This window comes from Manis javanica, chromosome 3 (genome assembly GCF_040802235.1).
Source record: "Manis javanica isolate MJ-LG chromosome 3, MJ_LKY, whole genome shotgun sequence".
NCBI classification, from domain to species: domain Eukaryota; kingdom Metazoa; phylum Chordata; class Mammalia; order Pholidota; family Manidae; genus Manis; species Manis javanica.
Window position 1 is genome coordinate 95,384,667 of NC_133158.1, and position 22,759 is coordinate 95,407,425.

The window sequence follows — 22,759 nt, forward strand, 5'->3', positions numbered from 1 at the left end:
GTGGCACACATATAGATTGCTGGGCAGTTGCATTTCAGTTTCAGAGTCTGTAAGTCCAGAAAGTTAGTCGAACAATTTAATAACTGCTTTTTGGGAAATTGGGGACATTTTTAGAAGAGGAATGAAAAGAGTAAGAGTATTACTTTTACTAAGACCTATGATATGTTAGGCATGGTGCAAGGTACTTTGTGCATATTTGAGGAAAAGTAATTATTTGTTACTATTCTGTTAAACTTTAAATTGAGTGGATAAGATAGAGCAAGTTTTCTCAGTCTTGATACTATTGACATTTTCATATTGATCATTCTTTGTTGTGGGAGTTGATGTCTGTCCACATCCCTAGCCCCTGTCCACTAGATTCCAGGAGGAACCCACTTCAGTTGTGGCAATCAGAATTGTCTCCAGAACCTTTGATCTACTGAGTAATTTGAGAGATTTGAGTGGAGGGGAAAAGTTCATAGTATTTTATGTATCCATTAAATATATTCTAAAAATGATCCTCTCAATCACTCTATTTTTATGTCTGAAAAGCTGAAAGACAAAGTGACAGGCCTTTATGTTAAATTCAGTCTTTTCCCTTAAAAAGAAATCATACCTAGTATTAAGATATCCTGAAAGTTTTTAATTATTAGAAGTATTATCATTCATGAATATCTATGCATATTTCTCTTAATAACAGCGGCTGGGTGTTGTCAGTTCAAACATAGATATCCTCACTACTTGAAAATTTGAGTATTCCTCTCTTTTAATAAAAATGGATTTCTCCCCCCCAAATTCTTGTCATGCACTACTTTACACCATTCACATTCTTCTGGAATGTTGTATTTATAATTTTAGTCTATCAGATTCATTGATGAGTCCTGCTGTTCAAAAAGCACTGTATATGAGAATGAAAAAAAAATCACATCTTTTAAGGATTTAGCCACTAGTAATGAAAACTATCTATGAATTTTCAGAAGAATCCCCTAGTCAAGGTGATTTCACATGTAGCCCATCTAAGGAAGCTGCTCTTCTTTGATGTGTTCTAAAAGGATTAGTCCTACGACAGATAAATTCTCTAACTCTGTAATCTGTAGTCTTTCTAGAAGTTTAAAATACTTAAATTATTTTAGGCCCAAATAATCTGGCAGTCTCTTCCATCATTATATTCTAATTAATTGTATTGTTAGCTGTGAAGAATTTCAATATTTTATTTAACTTGTATGGATAAACACAAACATATTTGCCATTATACTCAGAAATTGAGATCTCAGTGTGAAAATAATTTGTGCTTATTATGCTTTTTTACTTAGAATTTTCTGAAATCTTTTTAATTAATCAAGTGAACTGTGCTTACCAACGGTTTTATTAATTTAGAGTAAGATAAAAGAATATTTAACTGAAAAGATTATTTTGGGAACATTTTCTAGTGGAGTATACATTTGTATATACATAATCTGAAGGGGGCACAGGAATATATCTGTTGTTCTGCTTTGCCTCTGCATTTCTGTACTCAAAATCATAGTGTAGAAAGCACTTTAAGAGTCAACTAGTCTATTCCTTTACCAGACAGGGTTATAGCTAAACTGTTGTGGCCAAATGGAAATAAATCCCATTTTAAAGACCTCTAGAGACATCACAGTTGGTAACCAATTCATGGTTCAGTGACCTTTACTCTTAACTTCTTCTTTTCTATATTTTCCTTAAGTCATTCATGCTGTTGCTTAGGCCTGTTATCTTCTTTTCTAGCCTAAGTAGTTATGAAATTGGCTGGTCCCTGTATTTATTAGACCTACTCTGAAGACTTCTAAACTATCTATCCATCTAACTTTCTCAGATCAAAATATTCTCCTCCTTCAGAAAGAGGAAATACATTTTTTATCTCTTCCTTCCTCCCTCCCTTCCTTCCTTCCTTCCATCTGTGTTTCTCTTTTCTTCTAGATCATCTTGTTTATACCTAAAGATAATTGTCTGAACAATGTACATTCTTAAAATATGGAGATTTCAAAGTAACTGAATTATCTGGAGCATTTTGACATCATATTCAAAAGAGGAGAAAGTCTCTTATTCAAGTGCATGTGTGTGTGTGTGAGAGAGAGAGAGAAAGATGCTCAATTTTTCCCATTTTAAAATTGCTTTATATGCCTATAATTCTTTTAACCCCCACCCCCAACCCAAAAAGGAAAACAGTATGCTTTCTATACAAACTCAGCCTTGTAGCAAATTCACTAATTTCTCACCCCTTTCCAACCAAACTCTCCAGTATTAAAGAATAAAATTAGAACTGTTAATGGAGATGAATTGTAATCTGCATAATGGAGCTATGTTAAAAAAAATAAAACCGCAAGTTTGAATCTCTTAAAAATATATATTTATTTCTCCAAGTTATTGTATCTTCCCATTTGACATATTACCAAAAAAGTATTTTTGTGAAAATATTATTTGTTCTCAGCTTTCAAAAGACTGTTATTTCATTCAATTTGCAATGATTTCAAGTGATGGAATTATTAAAATTTGTTCACTTTAAGAAATGGTTGCACTTTTTTTTTGCTCAGAAAATGAACTTTTCAAGAGGTTTTAAATCTGCTTTTTTCTCACCTGTTAGTCCCATGTTTCTTTAAAATAGAAATAAATATTCCTAAAAAACTTAATGTCATGAGGAATTCTTTAAAAAGAGTTTTTATATGTAGGTAGTAATGCTTTTGATAGTAATGATTTTAGATTGAATGGTTTCTGACCGTTTAAATGTAAAATCAAATACGTTTTATGTCCTGTTGCATCTAGTCCACCCCTAACTGATTAACCAGTAGGATAAGTTGTACAGACACTCAGATTGAGTCAAGAAGCCTGGAAGGCAGCCTTTGGTTAATCATCTGTGACCTTGAGAAAGTTATTTAACACTTTAGGAGGTTCTCCATTTCTCATGCAAAAAGGGTAGGGTTAGACTGATAAAGTTAAGGGTCACTTCTAGCTCTACCATTTTATGGTTTTATTGTTTTATTAGAGATAGAGACAAACAGGGTTTCCTCTTTCTTAGCGAGAAAAGGGAGTTGGGATAGAGATGCTCCCAGCTTTTAAAGCAGAAAGAAGTTGAGAAGAGTTACGAGGAAGGTGGGAGGGAGGCCATCCCTAAACCACAACCTTCAGAGCATAATGAATGGACAAATTACTCTGCTTTCTCTGATTCTGTCTGGACATATCTAACTGGGCAATAGTGGGCATTAACTGTTGTGTAGGGTCCTTGCTTTCTTTATGGAAGGAGAAAACCTTTGACCTGACTTTGAGAGAAATATGGAAAGGAGAAATTGAGCAAAGCTTAAATTCCTGTCCTTTGTTCTTTAGAAGAGAGAGTTTGTAATGATAATTTCCTTCAAATTGGTAAAAGGATTTTAGGTGGAGGATATTAATGGCATTTATTTGTTTACTGAAACTATAAAAAAGGAGGGGGGTTAAATTGTGACAGGCAGCTTTTCATTTAGATAAGGGGAACCATTTCCTGACAGTCATGGTTGTTAAAAGCTTAAATGATCATTCAAGATAGAACCGTCTGGAAAACCTCCTGAAGTTTTGGAAGTTTCTATGTTCGATGCTGTTCTTAGGTAACTTCTTAGGGTCCTTAATAGACTGAAATAAAATTATCATTTATCATTGATATGATATTCAGATGAAGTAGCATGAAGTTTTTAAACCCAATGGATTTTAATTAATAAAAGATTCAACTCCTATTGTCTTAATTGTTGGTGAAACCTAACAGCAAAGAAAAAGTACTTTTAAATTTTCTTTGAGCTGCTTCCTAGTACTTTTCTTATTTCTAACATGTTGGATATGTTTTAAATGTTTAAGGAATTTTAAAATACTGAAAATTTATGACTAGAAAATACTCAGAAATCATTCCTCCAGTCTCCTAACTTTAAATAAGGTTTAATTTTAACTGCATCAGTCAAATAAGATCAAGTTTATTTTCACAGGTTACCTGAAAAAATACTTCTACTTTTTGTTTCTTCAAGGCAAAATTTTATTGCTACAGTTTGTCAGGTTGTCTCTCTTGTTCCTAGATATTTCTTCTTGTTATTTAAGACTTCATCTTTAAAGTTTCAAGAAGTATTGAAACCAAATTTAATTGACTCTGTTTACATTTTCAAATTTGGATAGCATAGTTGTTGATACTATGATAAACATTGTACCCGAGTAAATGAGAAAGATTTTTTTTTAACTTTTCTGGCCTGAGTGAATGAAAAATTTTGCTTAAAGTTTTTCTTTAGAGTGAAAAAGAAGACATTATTTCAGTCATGTTGAAGGGAATGTGTGAATTAAAATGTGGTTCTCAATTACCATTAGACTTTGCATATGTGGTAACAATAGGCAAGTGAACTTTTGTCTCTGTTTTAAAAACTGTACTATTTTACAGCAACAGTGTTTGGCATAGTTCATTTATTTAAACTACGTAAATGCATATCAAGTCTAATTAATTTTCACTTGCTGAAAGACATGGGGGTTATTTATTTGAGTAAAGTATTGTGAATATCTACTGAGCTATTATGAGAAAGTTCTGCATTTGACAGTAATTACCTTTATTTCTAAAAAAGCAAAACAAAACCATTTTTTCTAGTATTTTAAGTATGTATTACTTGAACTTTCTGTATTAAAATGTTTCAGCATTGAAAATAATAACATGATTATGACTTTATTAGACAGGGTTATAAAATCTCCTCTGTTTTCATAATGTGTTCATGTATTTGTGTGTTTTTCTCAATTAAAAGTATGCAAGAATTTAAATATAATGCCTTTAAATATCTTTACTACTCAACCTATGGTCATGGACCAGCAACACCTGGGTACTTATTAGAAATGCAAAATCTCAGGTCACACTCCTGACCTATAGAAAGATAATCTGTATTTTTAACTAGATTTTAATGTGGTATGCTTATTCAAGTATGAGAAGCTCAGGTTTCATAGAATATCATTGGCAGCATGAAGTGTTTAACATTAATCTAATGGTGGAGTTATAGGATTTAACACTCTTTATCTTTGATCAAGATGCTTGATTGCTATTCTAAGTAGCATTAGCAGTTAAGATTTATAGTGTTTTTAAAACCTATTACATGTACAGTTATCTACCTTTGTCATCTGGTAGCCAAGTGTAATGTCATTGAAAGTGTTTTATAATTTTATAGTTTTCATCCATTGTAGCTCTCATTTAATTATAGAAGAGATTTTTAAGATTCATTTCTAATTTTCTTAAATTATTCAAATTATTCTTAAAATGCTAACAAATATTCATTCATGGGCAATATGAACCATATATCCAAATATTTATTGGATATTTTGTTTGAAAGAAATATCATTGTTAAGTCAAATCTTATTACTTCTTCTGTTTCACTTTCTGTTTCTTTATTTTTATTTATTCCATGTTTTCTTTTTTTTTTTTGTTTTAGTTGGGTCTGGTAAGTTGACATTTTATTGGCCATCTTCTAATCACCGTGTCACTGTGACTGGAACTTCTCTTCCCCTTTCCATCCATACCCTTCCATGTCCTTCAACCAATCAGCCTCCATGTTTCACTTGTCATTGGCCACAAAGACAGACTGCACAGAATAAAGTCTGCAGGAAGTATGGGTAACTGACAAAGAGTAAAGGTAATGGGGTTGCTAACTTTATGTCTTATTAAGTGATATGTGATCTGCATCCTTTTATTTTTTTTCTCTCCTTAAAAAAGTGATAATGTACACTTATTTTATAGTCCTGTGTTTTATAGGACTATATCTTGGTTAAGTACTCTTTCATTTTAAAGCTCCTAAGATAAACAAACAAAAATAGGTGCCCAGAAAAGAAATTTTTTTTTCTTTTGGTTCAAAATACGTTTATGAATTCATGTCTGCCTACCTGAGTTTTTGCAACTGTTTTTCAGTAATAATCCTGAGGTCCTGTTGGTGTATAACCTTGCTCTTATGGATGTTTGCACTCATTTTCATTTCTATGTGTCAGATTCATTTCATTTTATGTAAGAAATAACCTCATGATGTATCCAAATTTATCAAAGTTTGCTTTGATAGGCATTTGTCCTCATGTAAATAAAGACTCAATAGGTTTGTAAGTACTTTCATAATCAGTATGTTGGGGAAGGTCCATTCACTCTTTAAGAATGCTGGAGCACCATTTGGGGGAAATTTTGCTTGAGTATGCTAAGTGGTGTGCCAGGGAGTAATCTTCACCCTAAAAGAGTCTCCCTACTTTTTTAGGTAAAAAGCTACACAAATATTATAAAGATATCATTTAATACTAATATAGAAAGGATAGACTGTTCAATAACGGTGATGTAATAATGGGCTATTTGGAAAAAAAATAGCTCTCCATGTACTACCGTATATATAGAAATATACACATGGATTGAAATTTAAACCTAAAAAGTAAAGACAAAAATACAAGATGTTAATGGAGGTGAATATTTATATAATATACTTTATTGCCTATTATATATCTATATTATGTAGTTTTGTTCATTAAAATAACAACAAAAAATGCTTAACCCGATTAGGAAGACCGTAATAAAATGGAAAAGTGTATCTGCAACATATATGAGAAATAGATAAAATTTTAGTCTACAATAGTTCTTAGGAAAAAAAAATCATAGGAACACAATATCCACAACAAACAGGGTATCAGTGGCAAGGTAATGTGTGGGTAAATGTTTAATCTCATTAATATAGAAATGCTAATTTATAGGAGATTCTGTTGTCAGTTTGGCAAAGATATGAATGCTCAGTGTTTGTGAAATTTCCCTGTTAGAGAAAATGCCAGTTGAAATAATCTTAAATATAACTGAGATGGATGTTATTGTCATCTCTGTTTTTAATTGTGAATATTAGAAATAATCCAAATTAAAAAACAATAGATTGACTAATATTTTAAGATAATTTGTATATGGCTTACTAAGGAATCATTAAAATGCTTTGTAGACTATTTTAAAACAATATGGTCCAGTTTTCATGGTTGAGTTGTGGGTGGATTTTCATTCTTGTCTAGTTTCCTAACACTATGACAATTTGACATTGATTATTTTTAATCATAGCAAGTTTAAATATGGTAGCCTTTGATAAATATTCCAACATTTGATCAGAAACATCAAGTAGATGGATGTGATGAATGGCCTTTTCATTCTAAATATATAGATGATGATGATAAATTGATAGAGGTATATTTAATCCATTTATATTTTTTTGTAGAGATATATCTATACCTAATATTTAATATACATATTGAAAAGTATTTTTTAAGTTATATTTCTAAGACATATCTTGTGGCTGATGTCACTGTTGATGTTGGCTCAAGAATATGCCTACAAAATACAGTAAATTCATTTCCAGGCTAATGTCCTCTGTGGAAGGATTGCTGCAGGATAAATGTAGCATGCGGGTTTGTATCCTGCATTCCCAAATAAGTCTTTGAGGCTTGAGGAGAGCTGGCATTTTATTAAAGAAACATGGATGTTTCTTTATATATATAATGTATAAAATACATTTCTATATAATGTATAAAATAATACATTATTAGACATGCTTCTGAGATTTAGGAAAGAGACCACCGAAGTTTTTACTTGTCTAAATGATTTGAGCATTTATATTTTCCTACTCAAATTCCCTGCATATTGGAAAGTCATATTCTCCCATTCATTTAATTAATCATTTGGTTTTCTTTCTTTGAAACAAACCAAACTCTATTCTGGATTTAGTTTATTATCCTATCAGTCCTTTCAATTTCTTGGTCTGATTTCTCTATATCAGTTGTTCCAACCCTTAACTAAGGAATCAAATGTTCCTATGTGGATGTACATGGAGGAAAATCTCCAAACAGTGATGTACATCCCTATTTTTATACCTGGATAGTGACAGTGTTTGCCAAATCCATGAGTAAACTACTCAGTTACAATCAGAGTTCTGGAAAAATTTTAAGCTAGAACTTCAGCGTTACCAAACTGAGCCTAAACAGTACCTCCTAACTTTGTATTTTCTTCCCTATAAGTCATGGGACATTTGAAGGCATTTGACCTGATTTTCAGGTATTCTATAATTTTTTATTTAAATGGTATAATTTTTAGTAAACCTCAATTAAAAATAAAAAGAAAGTATACAAGAAAGAACATGAATCCAGAAGTTAAGAGATCTAATTGCTTTCTTCAGTTTTGTCCCATGTAATCTTTGGCATGTTGTTTTATATATCCCCCTTTTTAAGGGGCTAATATCACTTTTTTATATTTTTGAAATAAAATTCATATATAATATATATTATAAATGTTGGTAGATATGTCTTAAATGCAATTGACAAGAAAATATTTAGCAAGAAAAAAGTACTCTTTCAAACCCTCACCTTCATTAACTAAGAAATCATATTCTTGTGAACAGAGTGGTAGCATTTGTGGACATGATCTGAATATAATTTTGATTCATATTCACTTTAAAGAGCTATCCTAAGTGACTGACATAAGTAACTAAAAGTACTTTTAAATAGAAGGTTAGAAATAATGGAACAGTCTTAAACAGTGGATTAAGGGAACCCTATCCTGTAGAAACTGTTAAATGTCTGGTTTGAAAGGTTCACTTCAATTTGAACTGAGACAAGAGAGGAGAATAATTAGGTGTTTCAGACAGCTGATAAGGAATGAATCTGAGAAGTGTAAACAGTACTAAAAAGACCTACATTCAGTGTACATTTTTCCAAGCATAAAACTCAGTCCCAAACACGCTTCTTCCCCAGGAGTGACTGCATCAGCACACCTAATGTTTGCAACTGCCCTTTACTCTCAGTGGAACTGACACAATTTTCTGACACTCTATTTACTGCTGGATGGAGTGGCCATATAAGTCTGTATAAATCAAACAGTTTGGACAAAGCTGGCAGTATTTATAATGTCAGGATGAGCAGATGTTTCAAATTTGTCCTCATTTCCATATATATTCTGTTTGAACATGCACTTGCCTATGTAAATGAAGGAGGCATTTGACCCCACTATTGCTTTAAATTCATTTCTGTTCAAGTAATGGGACTGAGGATTTTAAAGGGTTTTAATTTGCATGGTAGCATTTCAGGGGCTTTTGAGTTAAATTAAAATAATTTTAAGACCTGCCTACATCAGGAGGTCCTTATGTGTATGATAAAAGTCCATTCACCTTTAAGCAGCTCTAAATGGGAAAAGATACTTATTCATACAAATTTCAGATGGACTTTGAATGGGCAGGGTCAAACGGTAGTTCGAGGATTCTTTTTAATATAGAGGTTAATCTTAGAAGGTCAGGTAATGAAAAACCTCTTCACAAAACAACTCTCTTCCATTCATAAATATGCACTTAATAATTAAGCTTCATTGAATTAAGGATGGGAATTAGTACATTAGGTACTACAGCACATAATGAGTTGTATAAAATAATGGCAGCACTTGGGATATCAGCAAATTGTCTCAATTAGGACAATAACTACATGTTTCTGACTGTGTAATTTGTGTTTCTGCTCCTTTAGAACCTCCACATTTTGTTGTGAAACCTCGTGATCAGGTTGTTGCCTTGGGCCGAACTGTAACTTTTCAGTGTGAAGCAACTGGGAATCCTCAACCAGCTATTTTTTGGAGGCGAGAGGGGAGTCAGGTATGATCTTGTTCTAATATTTCAGTGATCAAAGATGAGTGCCAGATCTGTAAGAAAAAAAAACACATTATTCAGTCATATAGCTGCCACTGCATCTTTAAGAGAACTGAGAAATCTCTGAGTGTCCTAGAAACCTTCAGCAATGAGATGAAAAAATTTCTTTTATTGTTTGAATTCTCAAAGCAGTTTTCCCTGCCTAATTTTGATACACTGAGTGATATATAGAATAGTAATTGCTTTATATGAATTTAACTTTATTTCCAATTCAGCCAAATTAAAAACATAATTAAATTAAGTCTGCTGTTTAGATGTCTGTAATTATATATTAAAAGAGATTTACACATATTTTAAACAGAGATAATTATTCGGTGCAATTTCTCAGAAGCACCAGGAATCTGAGGTGTCTTCTTCACTACTTTATGTTTTAGTTTATATATGTGTATAAAATCAATTATAGATTCATCAAAGTATATGAAATTATCTTTTACATAAATGATGTGTAGTTCAGTATATTCTGATTTTTAGAAAACTATCATATGTGATCACCATTTGCTATCAAATCCTACTCTCTATTTTATAAACCAGACTTTTCTATATTCAGTGAAACTAGAATATAAAGATCTATGCTCTTACAAACTCTAAGGTTCACTACTGGGCTTTGGAACAACTTGATAGGGGTTACTGAACTCTTAATAATGAATGGCTAACATAGATACTTCTTACAGGCTAAAGTGATATCCTTGAACTTAATTTGTCAGAATGTCCTTAAGTTTTAATTTTGTTTATATATTAAAAGACTTAGGGTTTATAACGCCAGTAATCATATACATATGTGAAGCAAAGCTTTTGACTTTATTTTAGTTAAATAATATAAAACTTTTTACTCTATTGACACCTAATATCCTTTGATGTCTAGTATTGTTTGAAACAGATCATTATGAATGCACACAGCAATATTCAGAATTCATTTAAATTTTCAAATGACACTATTTAAGGCTAAATCATTAAACCTTGTATATTTACATGTTTATGTGTGTATGTGTATGTGTGTATTTATATATGTGTGTGGTATATTTGTGTATATATTTATATATCTATTGATAAATAAATATGTATATATCTCAAAATATTGGGACCTAGCAATTAACCTATTGTTATTCTTTTCTCCCAAATTCTGGGTTTACAGAATCTTCTATTCTCATACCAGCCACCACAATCATCCAGCCGGTTTTCCGTCTCCCAGACTGGTGACCTCACTATTACTAATGTCCAGCGATCTGATGTTGGTTATTACATCTGCCAGACTTTAAATGTTGCTGGAAGCATCACCACAAAAGCATATTTGGAAGTTACTGATGGTAAAGTAGAGTCTGTTATTTCAAAATCTCCAAGTTTGGCTTAGGGTCTAAAGAAAGTGCCAGTAAATACATTTATGTTCAACTTTGTATTCTTTCTTATAGCTATTTTAGTATAAAGCTGAAGAGGCTGTCAATAGAAAGATTAAGTCTAAAGTCATTCTTGTTTTAACTTAGTTGCACTGTAAACTTCTAGCATCAAGTTAGACTCATAAAAGCAAGAAATGATACAAGAAAAAGTTTATACTGAATAATTATACATAGGAATGTATTCATATTTTGGAAAAGAAAGTTATTTTAAAATATCTTACTGTAAAAGATCATCCATTTTCTTTCCTTCAAATTAAACAAGATGAATTGCTGTTAAATCCAACTCACAACTGATGATAATAAACAAGTTTTTCTTAATGTGATTTTGTTATATTCATCAATTCCCCTAAATATGATCAATTAATGCCAAATATGTTATGAAGACATAGTGATGGTAAAAAAATCACCAAACTGTAAGGTGGAAACTAGTAAAAATTTGAGGAGAAACTATACATTCCAGATACATGTTTTTGTCAGGTATGTGTATTATAAGTATTTCCAGCCATTCTCTTGATGACGATTATAAGTTGATGTACCTTAAGGACCAATGTATTTTTTTTTTCTTTTATACTTGGTGCTTTCATTTCCTGTCCTACCTTGAAGACATGAAGATGTTCTCTTGTTTTTTCCTAGAAGCTGTATTGCCTGTAATTTTAAGAGTTAAATTTTAATCCATCCTAAATTATTTTTTGTGTGCGGTATAAAATAAATGCTAATATTACTTTTTTTTCTCCCTTATGTGGATACTAATTGTTCCAACATCATTTATTGAAAAAACAATCTTTTTGCAGTGAACTGTAGTGGTATCTTTATCATAATTCAAATGCACGTATATTTTTGGGCCTACTTCTGTTCTCTCTCTTCTGTTTATGTTAGCCTATTTATGCCAGTATATATGGTCATAATTATTGTAGTGTTATAGTAAAGTCTTACAAACTGATAATGTAGGTATCAAATTTTTTGGATTGGCTCTCAGAGGCCCTCTGCATTTTCTCATAAATTGTAAAATCAACTTGTCAATTTCCATACACATACATACACATCCTAAACAAACAAATCTGAAATTTTAATTTTCACTGCACTCAAAGTATTGATCAATTTAAGGATAACACCTTAACAATCTGAACCATTCAACTTAGGTAAATGGTATTTATTCCACTGTATATATTGATTTATTTAGATCTTTATTTATCTCAACAATATTTTGTAGTTTTCAGGATATATGTCTTGCTGGAAATATTTTGACAGATTTATGCTTATGAATTTATGATTTTTTAATGTAATTGATGTATAATTTTCTTATGGTATTGTTTGAGGTAATATATATAATTATTTTATATATTAACCCTGTATCCAGCAACTTTGCTATATCCACTCATTATTTCTAAGAGTTCACAGGTAGATTATTTTGCAATTTCTATGAACAAAATATGTCAACTGCAAAAAAAGATGTTTTACTTCTTCTTTCCAATATTTACACCTTTTATTTCTTTTATTTGTCCTGCATTGTCTGTGATCTCCAATATAAGGAGTAAAGTTGGCAATAGTGGACATATTTTTCCTGATCCTAACCTAGGGAAAACACATGATTTCTTTATTATTGCTTCAGTAAGTATAATGTAGTTTAAGATTTTATGGATATCCTTTGAAAACTCAAAAAAGCTCTAGAGGAATTTTTTAATACATTACTTTCATTATTTTGTTTCCTAGTGCTCTCAGGGTAAGGTTATGTTCATTTGTATACTTCACAGTTCATGATCTGACCTCTGCAGGCTCAGCTCTGAATACCGTGTTGCTCACATGCCCTGATTTTCTGTTTGCTATGCTTTTCCTTTGCCCTAACACTTCTGTACATGATGTTTCTTTTGACTTGACATTTCTTCCAGAAGCATTCCCTACCTCCTCAAATATGGGTACTGTGTTCCCACTACTGCCTTATTTAAATAGGTTGTATCCTGTATATTCCTATCTTCTCTTTTTCTTTTCCTGTGTTTTTCACTTGACTCTGACAAGGACAGAGCTCTATCCAGTCAAGTTAAACATATAGCCAGTATCCACCAAAGTCTCACATATGGAGGAGGCTGAATAGGTATTTTCTGAATGAGTGGATGAAGCCAAGGAGGAAGAAATGAACAGCTATTTCTTGATTAAATCAGAGTTCAAAATTAGGATTCTCTCATTCAAAAATCTTAACTCTTACTCGTGTCTATGGTATATATTATATAGGTACTGGCTATAATAAGTTAAATGATCTAAAATGTTTTTACAGTTTCTTACATACATTACAGCTATCAAATGATGGTTGTGAAGACCATGTAATAAATATAGTAATGATCAATATAATAATTATGTTAAGAAAGTGCTGATACCACACTGCCACTACCACAATTAACTTAGAATTACACATACATTTATAATTGCAATTTTATAAAGCAACTTGCATATATATAAACAACTTGTATATGGTGTACATGAAAAAAGGCCAAAGAAAACTGTGGTCAAGTATGTTCATGTATCTCCTTTTATTCTCATAATTAATAATTGAAAGCCAAGCTTTCTGTGTTCCATCTGACATGGTATTATCATGAATTGTTATATTCATGAGACTAGATCAAGCATAGCAACTTTTACTAAAACTAAACTTAAACTAAAAACACTGAATTTGTGGATTTGGGATACATCCCTAGTAGCCATTTCACTCCTAAAACTAAACGTCCTGTAGCTTACAATCTCCGGGGAGATATAAGGTGGTTTTTTGTTTGCTGTGGTGATACTGTATTTTTAGTTTCATTTTCTTCCCTTCAGAGTTTGCTGATATGGTACAAACAACTCACAACTATGGACTCCTTCTTCTTGGGTAGCCTATAATTATTTGCTTTATATATATAAATATAACAAGACTACCAAATGTCAGCCACTCTGTTATGCAGTATTGGTATTTATACATTACCAAGTCAAGCCAAGAGGATAGCTAGTAGGCAGAATAATTTCCAAATATTATTAGACTGTAGCTTCATGACCTTTCTTTATTGTTTGCAAACAAAGCCAAGAGCCAAGGTAAAGGGAGAGTAAAGCATGAGGCCCAGAATATGGCGGGGCAGCAGCTGTCTGAAATGCTTGCCCCTGTAACCATAGCCTACCACAATAGCATTCGACTCAAAAACAGAGAAATGTCTATCACCTATTTACTTGAAAATATTTATTCTCTTTATTACTGGAATATAAGAACAAATACTTTATGATTAGGAAATGATGTATAAGTTTAAAATCACTTGTATTCATCTCTCAAAATGTATTGATGTGCTGTTAAAAGAGTATTAACTTATTCAGAAAAGGAAAAGATTTGCCAGTTACTAACTATTCAATTTGGACAAGTCACTTGAAATTTCAAAATTTTACTTCCCTAAAATGTGATGTTATTTTTACAGCCTAACTCATAGGTTTGTGAGGTATGTTTATAAACTAATGGCAATTGTGATATGTATCTCTGATGTTGTGTATGATTATGAATTTTTCAGACTTAAAGCAATCAGTGTATGTATTTTGTTTTGTATTCTTTTTCCCTTAAAATTATTTTACAAATATATATATATTAACATAGTCTTCATTATTTTTGATAGCTTTTTTTGAGATGATAAAATATTGCTTCTAATGATATACCAAAATTTTTTTAGGATTCTTAAATCTTTCATTTAATGTCGGGAAATAGGTACACTTCTATGCTCTCTGCTGTAATAGGGTTATGTCACCTGTTACACTGCTTATACCACACTGCCACCACCACGATTACCCCATACTGATATGTATTAGTAATAAGTTCAAGTTATTCAGTGCTTCCTTTGATCCAGGTACTATGTTAAGAACTTTTCTCATATCAGCAGTTTCATATCTGGCAATGTCTCATTTTACAGGTAAGGAGGTGGAAGCAGAGAATGGTGAAAATGTATTCCCAAGTCATACACACAATAAGTAGCACAACTGAGATTTAAACAGAAGTTTGCACTACCCATTATGGTAGCCACTTGCCACATGAGGCTATAGAATTTAAATTACTTAAAATTAAATAAATTTCTACAACCACTTCCTCAGTCATACTAGCCACACTCAGGTGCTCAGTAACCACTTGAAGCTGTTGACTTCTGTACTGGGAAACACACTCATGCAGCATTTTCATTTTGCAATAGTGCATCATTCTGATTCCAAAGTCCACACACTAACTAGCTTGGTTAAATTGTATCTGTTTCTTACACTTTTTATTTCTTTACCGGATAATTCATTTCAATGATCTCAATGCAAAATATCAGACCTTTAGTTTGAGGTTAGTCTCATAAACCCTAAATTTAAGTTTGACTCATAAATGTACTGCACACTTTAGTTTGTCTAAATTTAAATATTCTTATCAATATTTTAGGCTAATCTGTGACAATACCAAAATGTTTCATTTTTGTTGCCTAAAAACATGAAATTGCCTTACCGAACTCTTTCAGCTGATTTATATATTATTTTTTTACAGAAAAGGGTAAGGGGTGATATCACAATATATGCCAGGCTTTTTGCAATTAATAAACACTCCATATCTAAAATTTCATTTAAATCTTTGTAGTAGTCCCCTGAGCTGGTTAGAACAATATCATTATCCTCATTTTATAGATTAAAAACCTGAGGCTCAGAGACTTACAGGAACATACCCAAAGGCACTCTGATAGGAGACGGCGATCGACTCTCGTTTCTTGCTTCAGTTTTGTAAACGACCCAGTGTAAATCAGGAAGAAATAAATGTCAGAAATAGCACTAAACTGGACTGGGGTTGGACAGAGAGGTATGATGATGCTAAATATGTTGCAAATAACAAAAGAATTGTGAAGATAGAGAAAATAAAATAAATCCCCAGATACTGGATCGTTTCTAAATATAACAAGAATACCGAATGTCAACCGCTCCGTTACTGGGCTTCACTGTAATTGGTTATAAAGAAGCACTCTACTACTATTTTAATTAATATCTAAAAGTAAATATTCATTCTTATAATCAAGGGAACACAGGCGGTGCACAGTCTAATTGAAATACCTAATGCAATAAACTATTTTCATTCTATTTTCATATGTATTAGGAAGGGCTTATAATTTGATTTTTCAACAGATATTGTAGAAGAGACTCAACAGTTTTAAGCAAAGGAATTATTGGTTTACATTTTTCATCCATGGTGTATCTGACACACTCCTGATGAGTTTCAAACTCTAGCCTTCTAAAATGTACCCCCTGCTATTAGCAAATTTCATACTAGTAACCAAGGATGGAAGAGAATCGGAAGGGTGCAATAAAAGGCACAGTTACCAATTTCACTCTCTTTCTTGTTTTTCTTAGATTGAATGTACAAAACTAATAATTATTGCATGATAAATGAAGAACAATTTGAACTGTGACTCCAGCTTGTGAAAATCTTTGGTGCATAAAACTTAAACATGACATGTCTAGCTTTAAAATTGTTGCATCCAAAATTTAGTTACTCTGGCAACCAACTTTCTTTAATCAGGCAACTTATTTTTATTGTGTTTTGTATATTTGCAACTTTAAAAAAATTTAACTGATATTCAGAATATTCAAGCTTAGTGAAAAACTTGTTAAACTTAATTTTTCATTTTTATTCATCTTGAACAGTTCTTCTATTGTGAATATTCGGTTCAGCATTATCTAATTACAGAATATTGTACATGCAAAAATCTATAGAATTTCACTGAAATTGCCTAAGTCAAGGGATGAGAACATCTCTGTATTGCAGGATTTATTCTAATTATAGTTCCACTCTATTTGTTTTATATTTTCCCTAGTTATTTATTATCTTAAAGTCTTTAGGATTTAGGTTTTTCATATAATTAAGAACTATTTTTATATTATAAAAATGACGGAGCTACAGGGTATTAGGCTCAGTGAAATAAGCCAGGAAGAGAAAGACAAGTACCAAATGATTTCCTTCATTTGTGGAGTATAACAACAAAGCAAAACGGAAGGAACAAAACAGCAATAGACTCACAGTCTCCAAGAAGGAACTAAGGGTTACCAAACGGGAGGGGTCTGGGAGGGTGGGTGGGGAGGGAGGGAGAAGGGGTTTGAAGGTTATTATGATTGGCACACATGGTGTGGAGGGGATCATGGGGAAGACAGTGTAGAACAGAGTAGACAAGTAGTGACTCTGGCATCTTACTACACTGATGGACTGACTGCAAATGCGGTATGGAGAGACTTGATAATATGGGTGAATGTAATAACCACATCGTTCTTCATGTGAAGCCTTCATAAGAGTGTATATCAGTGGTACCTTAATAAAAATGTTAAAAAATGCCTTTCATTGTTTCCTTCCAGAGTACATTAAAACTATTAAGGAAATAAAAGGAGCAAAAGTGTTTTTCCATTCCTGTAATTCCAATATGGAAGTATGATATTTCCTAGGTTAGGACATCAGTTTGAGTTTTATTTTTGAATTAGCCTACCAGCAATGTATTTGGGCAATTTTCCAGTTTCTCTGAATTCATTAGAACTGAGAAATGTTCACCTACATATTCTTTTAATGAAAAGAATTCTAAGATAAAAAAGACTCAGTTATATTGATTTGCAAATTATGAAAGACCAAATTACCTTTTTGAATCCAAAATTGTTGAACAGGCTGGTATGGTACCACCCTTTTTTGTTGTTGGGCACAAAACAATGATCACACATCAAGTTGGCTTTGATTCATTGATGAAAATCTGTCTCATATGATTGCTTGGGTAGATGTTTTTTTTGTTGTGTTTTTTATTTTTTTTTATTTTAACGTTTGAAAAGTATTCTACTTCTGACCACTGTACATCTATGTCACCATCCACAATCCTTACTTGGTTTCTGAACTCTTTAAGTTGAATAGGTCCCTGATCCATGCAGCAAGCTCAGTCAGTAGTTGTTCATTTGAAAGGACTACATTGTATCTCATTTTAATATTCTGAAACAGTGCATCATATAAATGCACTCTGAATAATGCATGTCTCCTACTTTAATTACTTGTTTAATTAGTTTGTTTCAAAGCCTGGAGCCACTGCTATTGGTTGGATGATTAGAAAATTGCTTCCAGTTGCAGAAATCTATTTCCTGTTGTTTGTCCTGGCAGTGATTGCAGACCGGCCTCCCCCAGTCATTCGACAAGGTCCTGTGAATCAGACTGTAGCAGTGGATGGTACTTTAGTGCTCAGCTGTGTGGCCACAGGCAGCCCAGGACCCACGATTCTGTGGAGAAAGGATGGAGTCCTTGTTTCAACCCAAGATTCTCGAATCAAACAGCTGGAGACTGGCGTGCTGCAGATCCGATACGCTAAGGTAACTTGAAATGACGCCCTGGGTTTCCCATTTTGTTTCACTTTATTTTTGCCTCCAGCAGCCAGTCCTGAAGTCTCAAGTTTTGGAATTAATGAAATGCTAAATAACAGTATTCATATATTTTTAATTTGATACTTTATTCTTTCAGACATTCGACCATGTATATTTAAGATGTGTAGAATCATAATTTAGCTTATGGCAAGTAATTTACGATTTTATATGGAGGAGGAGGAAGATTTTTGAGACCTCTGGAGGAAAACAGATGGGGATTTGTGGAGAAAAACTACCTTCCAAACAGTAGTATGATGCAGTCATTCCATGAAGTATTTTTCAGAGATATTTTTCAGTACCGTGTTACGTGCAATGTGCTTAATCAGTTCTTCTGTGAATATTTCGTTCAGCATTTTGCAATTACAGAGTACTGCACATGCAAACAAAAACTATGAAGCATTGTATACACTGAGTATATATTTCACATCAGAATTAAATGATGAAAAGCCCTTAGGTTTATGGGAACAATTTAGGGATTTACCTTTCCAGGGCTTCATATCCCGTACCTGTTCTTTCAAGACTGTGTAATTTGTTTTGATTTTTCTTTTTCTTTTTAGGTCAAGATCAGACAAGCTCATGAGGCATAAAGAATAGCCTTGACAGCAATAAACATAAATTTCAATTGCTTTATTATCTATTGTGGGTGGCTTCTTTAGAGTTTTTGGATCAGCATAGCAGTTCATTTTATGTGTCACAAAATAATGTGTTGTACTTCTTTGTGAAACCTATTTCCAGAGCAAGATGACAACATTTTTGCTTTACCAAACATTACTCGAGAATAGAGTTCTAACATTCAGCAGAGATATATGGGTTCATTATGCTGCTGATTATTTTAACGTTGAACATGTGACCTGTTTGCTTTCTGGCACTCACTCTCAAGAAGGGAGTGAGAGCATTCATTCCCGCTGCGGTGTGACTTTGTACTTACTAAACTGCCATAAGTTACAGGCTAAAAAAATGAAGTGGGGAAAACAAGAATGAATATTTTAAGAAGAGGTAATTTTGTGCTTATCCTTTTTCTATAAATATATGTTTGTCTTACATATCCATATGGATATAATTTTGATAAATATGAAATAGCAAGAATGGTAATTGGCAAAACTTTATCAGCCTTATTATTTGGCTTATTAAATATAAAGATAAAACCTAGTACACATTACCCTTTGCATCTGAAGTTATGTACCTCATTGCTTATTGTCCCTGACACTAAAAATAGTGATTGTGTTTATTCAATTAATCATTTTATTTTTATTATTCAATTAGAATAGCCATATAAGATGTTTTTTTGACTTCATGCAATATTTTACCTCACATTCAATAAAAATATATTCAATTAAGAGGAAGTTCCTGCTTAGTGAATTTTATGTATTATCCATATTCATGGGACATATACAAATCTATAATTGCTTTTCCAGCCCAGTGAGCTCTTGATTGTTCCAAATATTTATCGTCTGTCTGTCTTCTCAGCTTGGCGACACAGGCCGGTACACCTGCATCGCATCAACCCCCAGTGGGGAAGCAACATGGAGTGCTTACATTGAAGTTCAAGGTAAACTGGATAATATTTTTTACTTTAATACAAAATTTAAAATGCATTTATTTACTTACTGGCACACAGATGAAATAGATGTCTTGATGCCTGAGTAGGTAGCGGGTGTATTATCTACATTTATGTTACTTGTCTGTACATATGCAAGCATCTTTTGTCTTTTTCTCCTTTTTTAGAATTTGGAGTTCCAGTTCAGCCTCCAAGACCTACCGACCCAAATTTAATCCCTAGTGCTCCCTCAAAACCTGAAGTTACAGATGTCAGCAGAAATACAGTTACATTGTCGTGGCAACCAAATTTGAATTCAGGAGCAACTCCAACATCTTATATTATAGAAGCCTTCAGGTAGAGCTAAAATGATGTTACCTAGTTGTTCTTTTTTTATTTACCATTAAATATGCATGTTCTAACTTGTGTATCTGTCCTTAGCCACGCATCTGGTAGCAGCTGGCAGACCGTAGCTGAGAATGTGAAAACAGAAACATTTGCCATTAAAGGACTCAAACCTAATGCAATTTACCTTTTCCTTGTGAGGGCAGCTAATGCATATGGAATTAGTGATCCAAGCCAGATATCAGATCCAGTGAAAACACAAGGTAAATACTGATTTACTCAACCTCGTGATAACCAATTTCCTTACATGTTATAATTTTTCAGATAAGTCATTTGTACTGCATGTTAAAATTGTGAATGTAGCATAGATTTGTTGTCTGAGTTGCTCAATTAATTCTTAATACACAAACACAGTATCTGCAAACTTTATTATTTTCTTGGCTAAGCACTCCAGTATAAGATTAATAACAGAGCAATGTTTCTCATTTTATAAAATAATAAAATAATAAATCCAGTGAGGGGAAAATATTACATAAATATTTTTGTATGACACTCGATTTCTTGGCTTTTACCAAACATTATATGTGGTCATATATCAGTGTATAATCTTCATTACATAATAATTGTATTTAAACTTGGGTAAATTTTATTTATGTTGAGGTTAGTACTCATGAACTTCTGGATGAGTTTTGAAAGTTACAACCCTAGTTAAGTAATACTCCTTGGAAAGCATATAAATTCAAGAGATATTTGGAAGATAAACTTTAACTTGTTCGTGTTCCCTCTGTCTAGTCAACCTCCTACAAAGGGTGGAAAAAATACTTCAGATCTCTATATTGTTTGGCCTTTCATTGTCGAGTATCTGAGCCATGATATATTAAACTTTTAAATGGAAGTCATATGTATTTTGTTCAAAGCTGGACTAAAGAAACAGATAAAAGGAAAAATGAACATGTAGAAGCTCCTTCTAAAAACATTTGAAATTGGAAATTTGTTTGCTTGGACCACATTCTAGATACTGTTGTCTTTTGTGAATATAAATTTTTCTTAGCTTTCAACAGATTATTATCTCCTCTCTACCCTCTTGGTCCTCCTAATACTTTAATGCTTTAATAGGAATAAAACATATATATAGAAAAGAAAAGGAATTTGAATCAACTTTTACCCTTTTTCTGAACATGTTGTCACTGCAATTAAAATAAGCATGCCCTCATCTTAGAGGAAGATAATTCTTGATGTAGTGATTAGAAATAAAAAAATTTTTCACTTAACACAAGTGAAAATTATAATGTCTTTACCTTGAGTTATACATTTCCAACAGAAAAAACTGTAACATAGTTACAGTGAAAGAAACAAGTTGTGCACATAAGTGATTGAAAGACTTAAACTATTTCTTCCTGGTTTTGGAGAGGGTCTGCCAGCCATGTTGCGTGTTTTGTCTCTTCCAGTGAATGTATGAACCATCTTTTTGGAAAGACTTTTTATTTCAGAATCACAGAGAAAGCAAACAAAGTTGTAGAACATGCCCGTGTCTGTCTCTTGCTATGTGAATTAACACACCCAAACGCCTACACTTGCTATTATGAGTCACCTCCCAAGGAACTCTAATATTCTTAGAGCTCACCTTAATGTAGTGTGAGGTTTTCAATATTAGATACGCATTGGTAAAGAATACAGAAATGATGACAGCTTTAAAGTAAATTTAAACTTCTGTCCCCAGTACAGTGGTCTCTACCTCATAGATGCTTAGTGGAAGTTTTATGATGGACTGTTACTCTGTCATATATTTATATTCATATGAAGAGTGAGCAAATTTTCTTTTTTATAAATGAGAAGGTAGGTAACATTTCACCTCAGAATTAATTTTTTTTAATGTGATAAATTTACCTTTGTACATGAATAGTTAATAAAGCAAACTAAATGAAATGAACCCTTCAACTGGAAGACTGGAAATATAGTGAATCAGACATGCAATTTTGAAGTCAAATTATCTTTAATCCAAGTTCATCAACCTACTAGCTACATGGCCCTCAGCAAGTTAGTGAGTCCTGAGCTTCAGTTTCCTCACCTATAAAATGAGGCTGAAAATACCTACACCACAGGGCTGGACAAGGATTACATCAACTAATCAATTTATGAGCATACAAGACTCAGATTTCTTTTCTGTTTTTATGCCATAAGACTTTTTTTTTTTATCAAACTTGTGTTTCTTTTACTGTCTAGCCTAGAAATAAAGGAAGCTTGTAAACTTTTCAGATACGATAAAACTGAGAAAGACAGCTAGTATGCTGAATGAAAGAATCAGAATTAAATAATCTTGACTGACTAGAATGATAGGCCAGCACTGACAAGATTAAAATTAATGGAGCAAATTTAAAAGTCTGGTACTTGAACTTAAGTTTTAAAAGTTATTTGTAGAGGAA

At 32.4% G+C, this 22,759-nt stretch overlaps 1 protein-coding gene across 8 annotated transcripts in view; it reads left to right on the plus strand.

The window, feature by feature from the left end:
* ROBO1 (roundabout guidance receptor 1) overlaps nucleotides 1–22,759 on the plus strand; it is a 1,104,481-nt gene that overhangs the window by 1,016,139 nt on the left and 65,583 nt on the right. For all 8 annotated transcript variants that reach the window (XM_073231812.1, XM_073231810.1, XM_073231808.1 and 5 more), the window contains 6 exons: nucleotides 9,490–9,614; nucleotides 10,801–10,972; nucleotides 18,198–18,403; nucleotides 19,922–20,003; nucleotides 20,180–20,348; nucleotides 20,433–20,599. In XM_073231812.1, coding sequence (XP_073087913.1) covers nucleotides 9,490–9,614; nucleotides 10,801–10,972; nucleotides 18,198–18,403; nucleotides 19,922–20,003; nucleotides 20,180–20,348; nucleotides 20,433–20,599 — 921 coding nt within the window. The remainder of the gene's footprint in view (nucleotides 1–9,489; nucleotides 9,615–10,800; nucleotides 10,973–18,197; nucleotides 18,404–19,921; nucleotides 20,004–20,179; nucleotides 20,349–20,432; nucleotides 20,600–22,759) is intronic.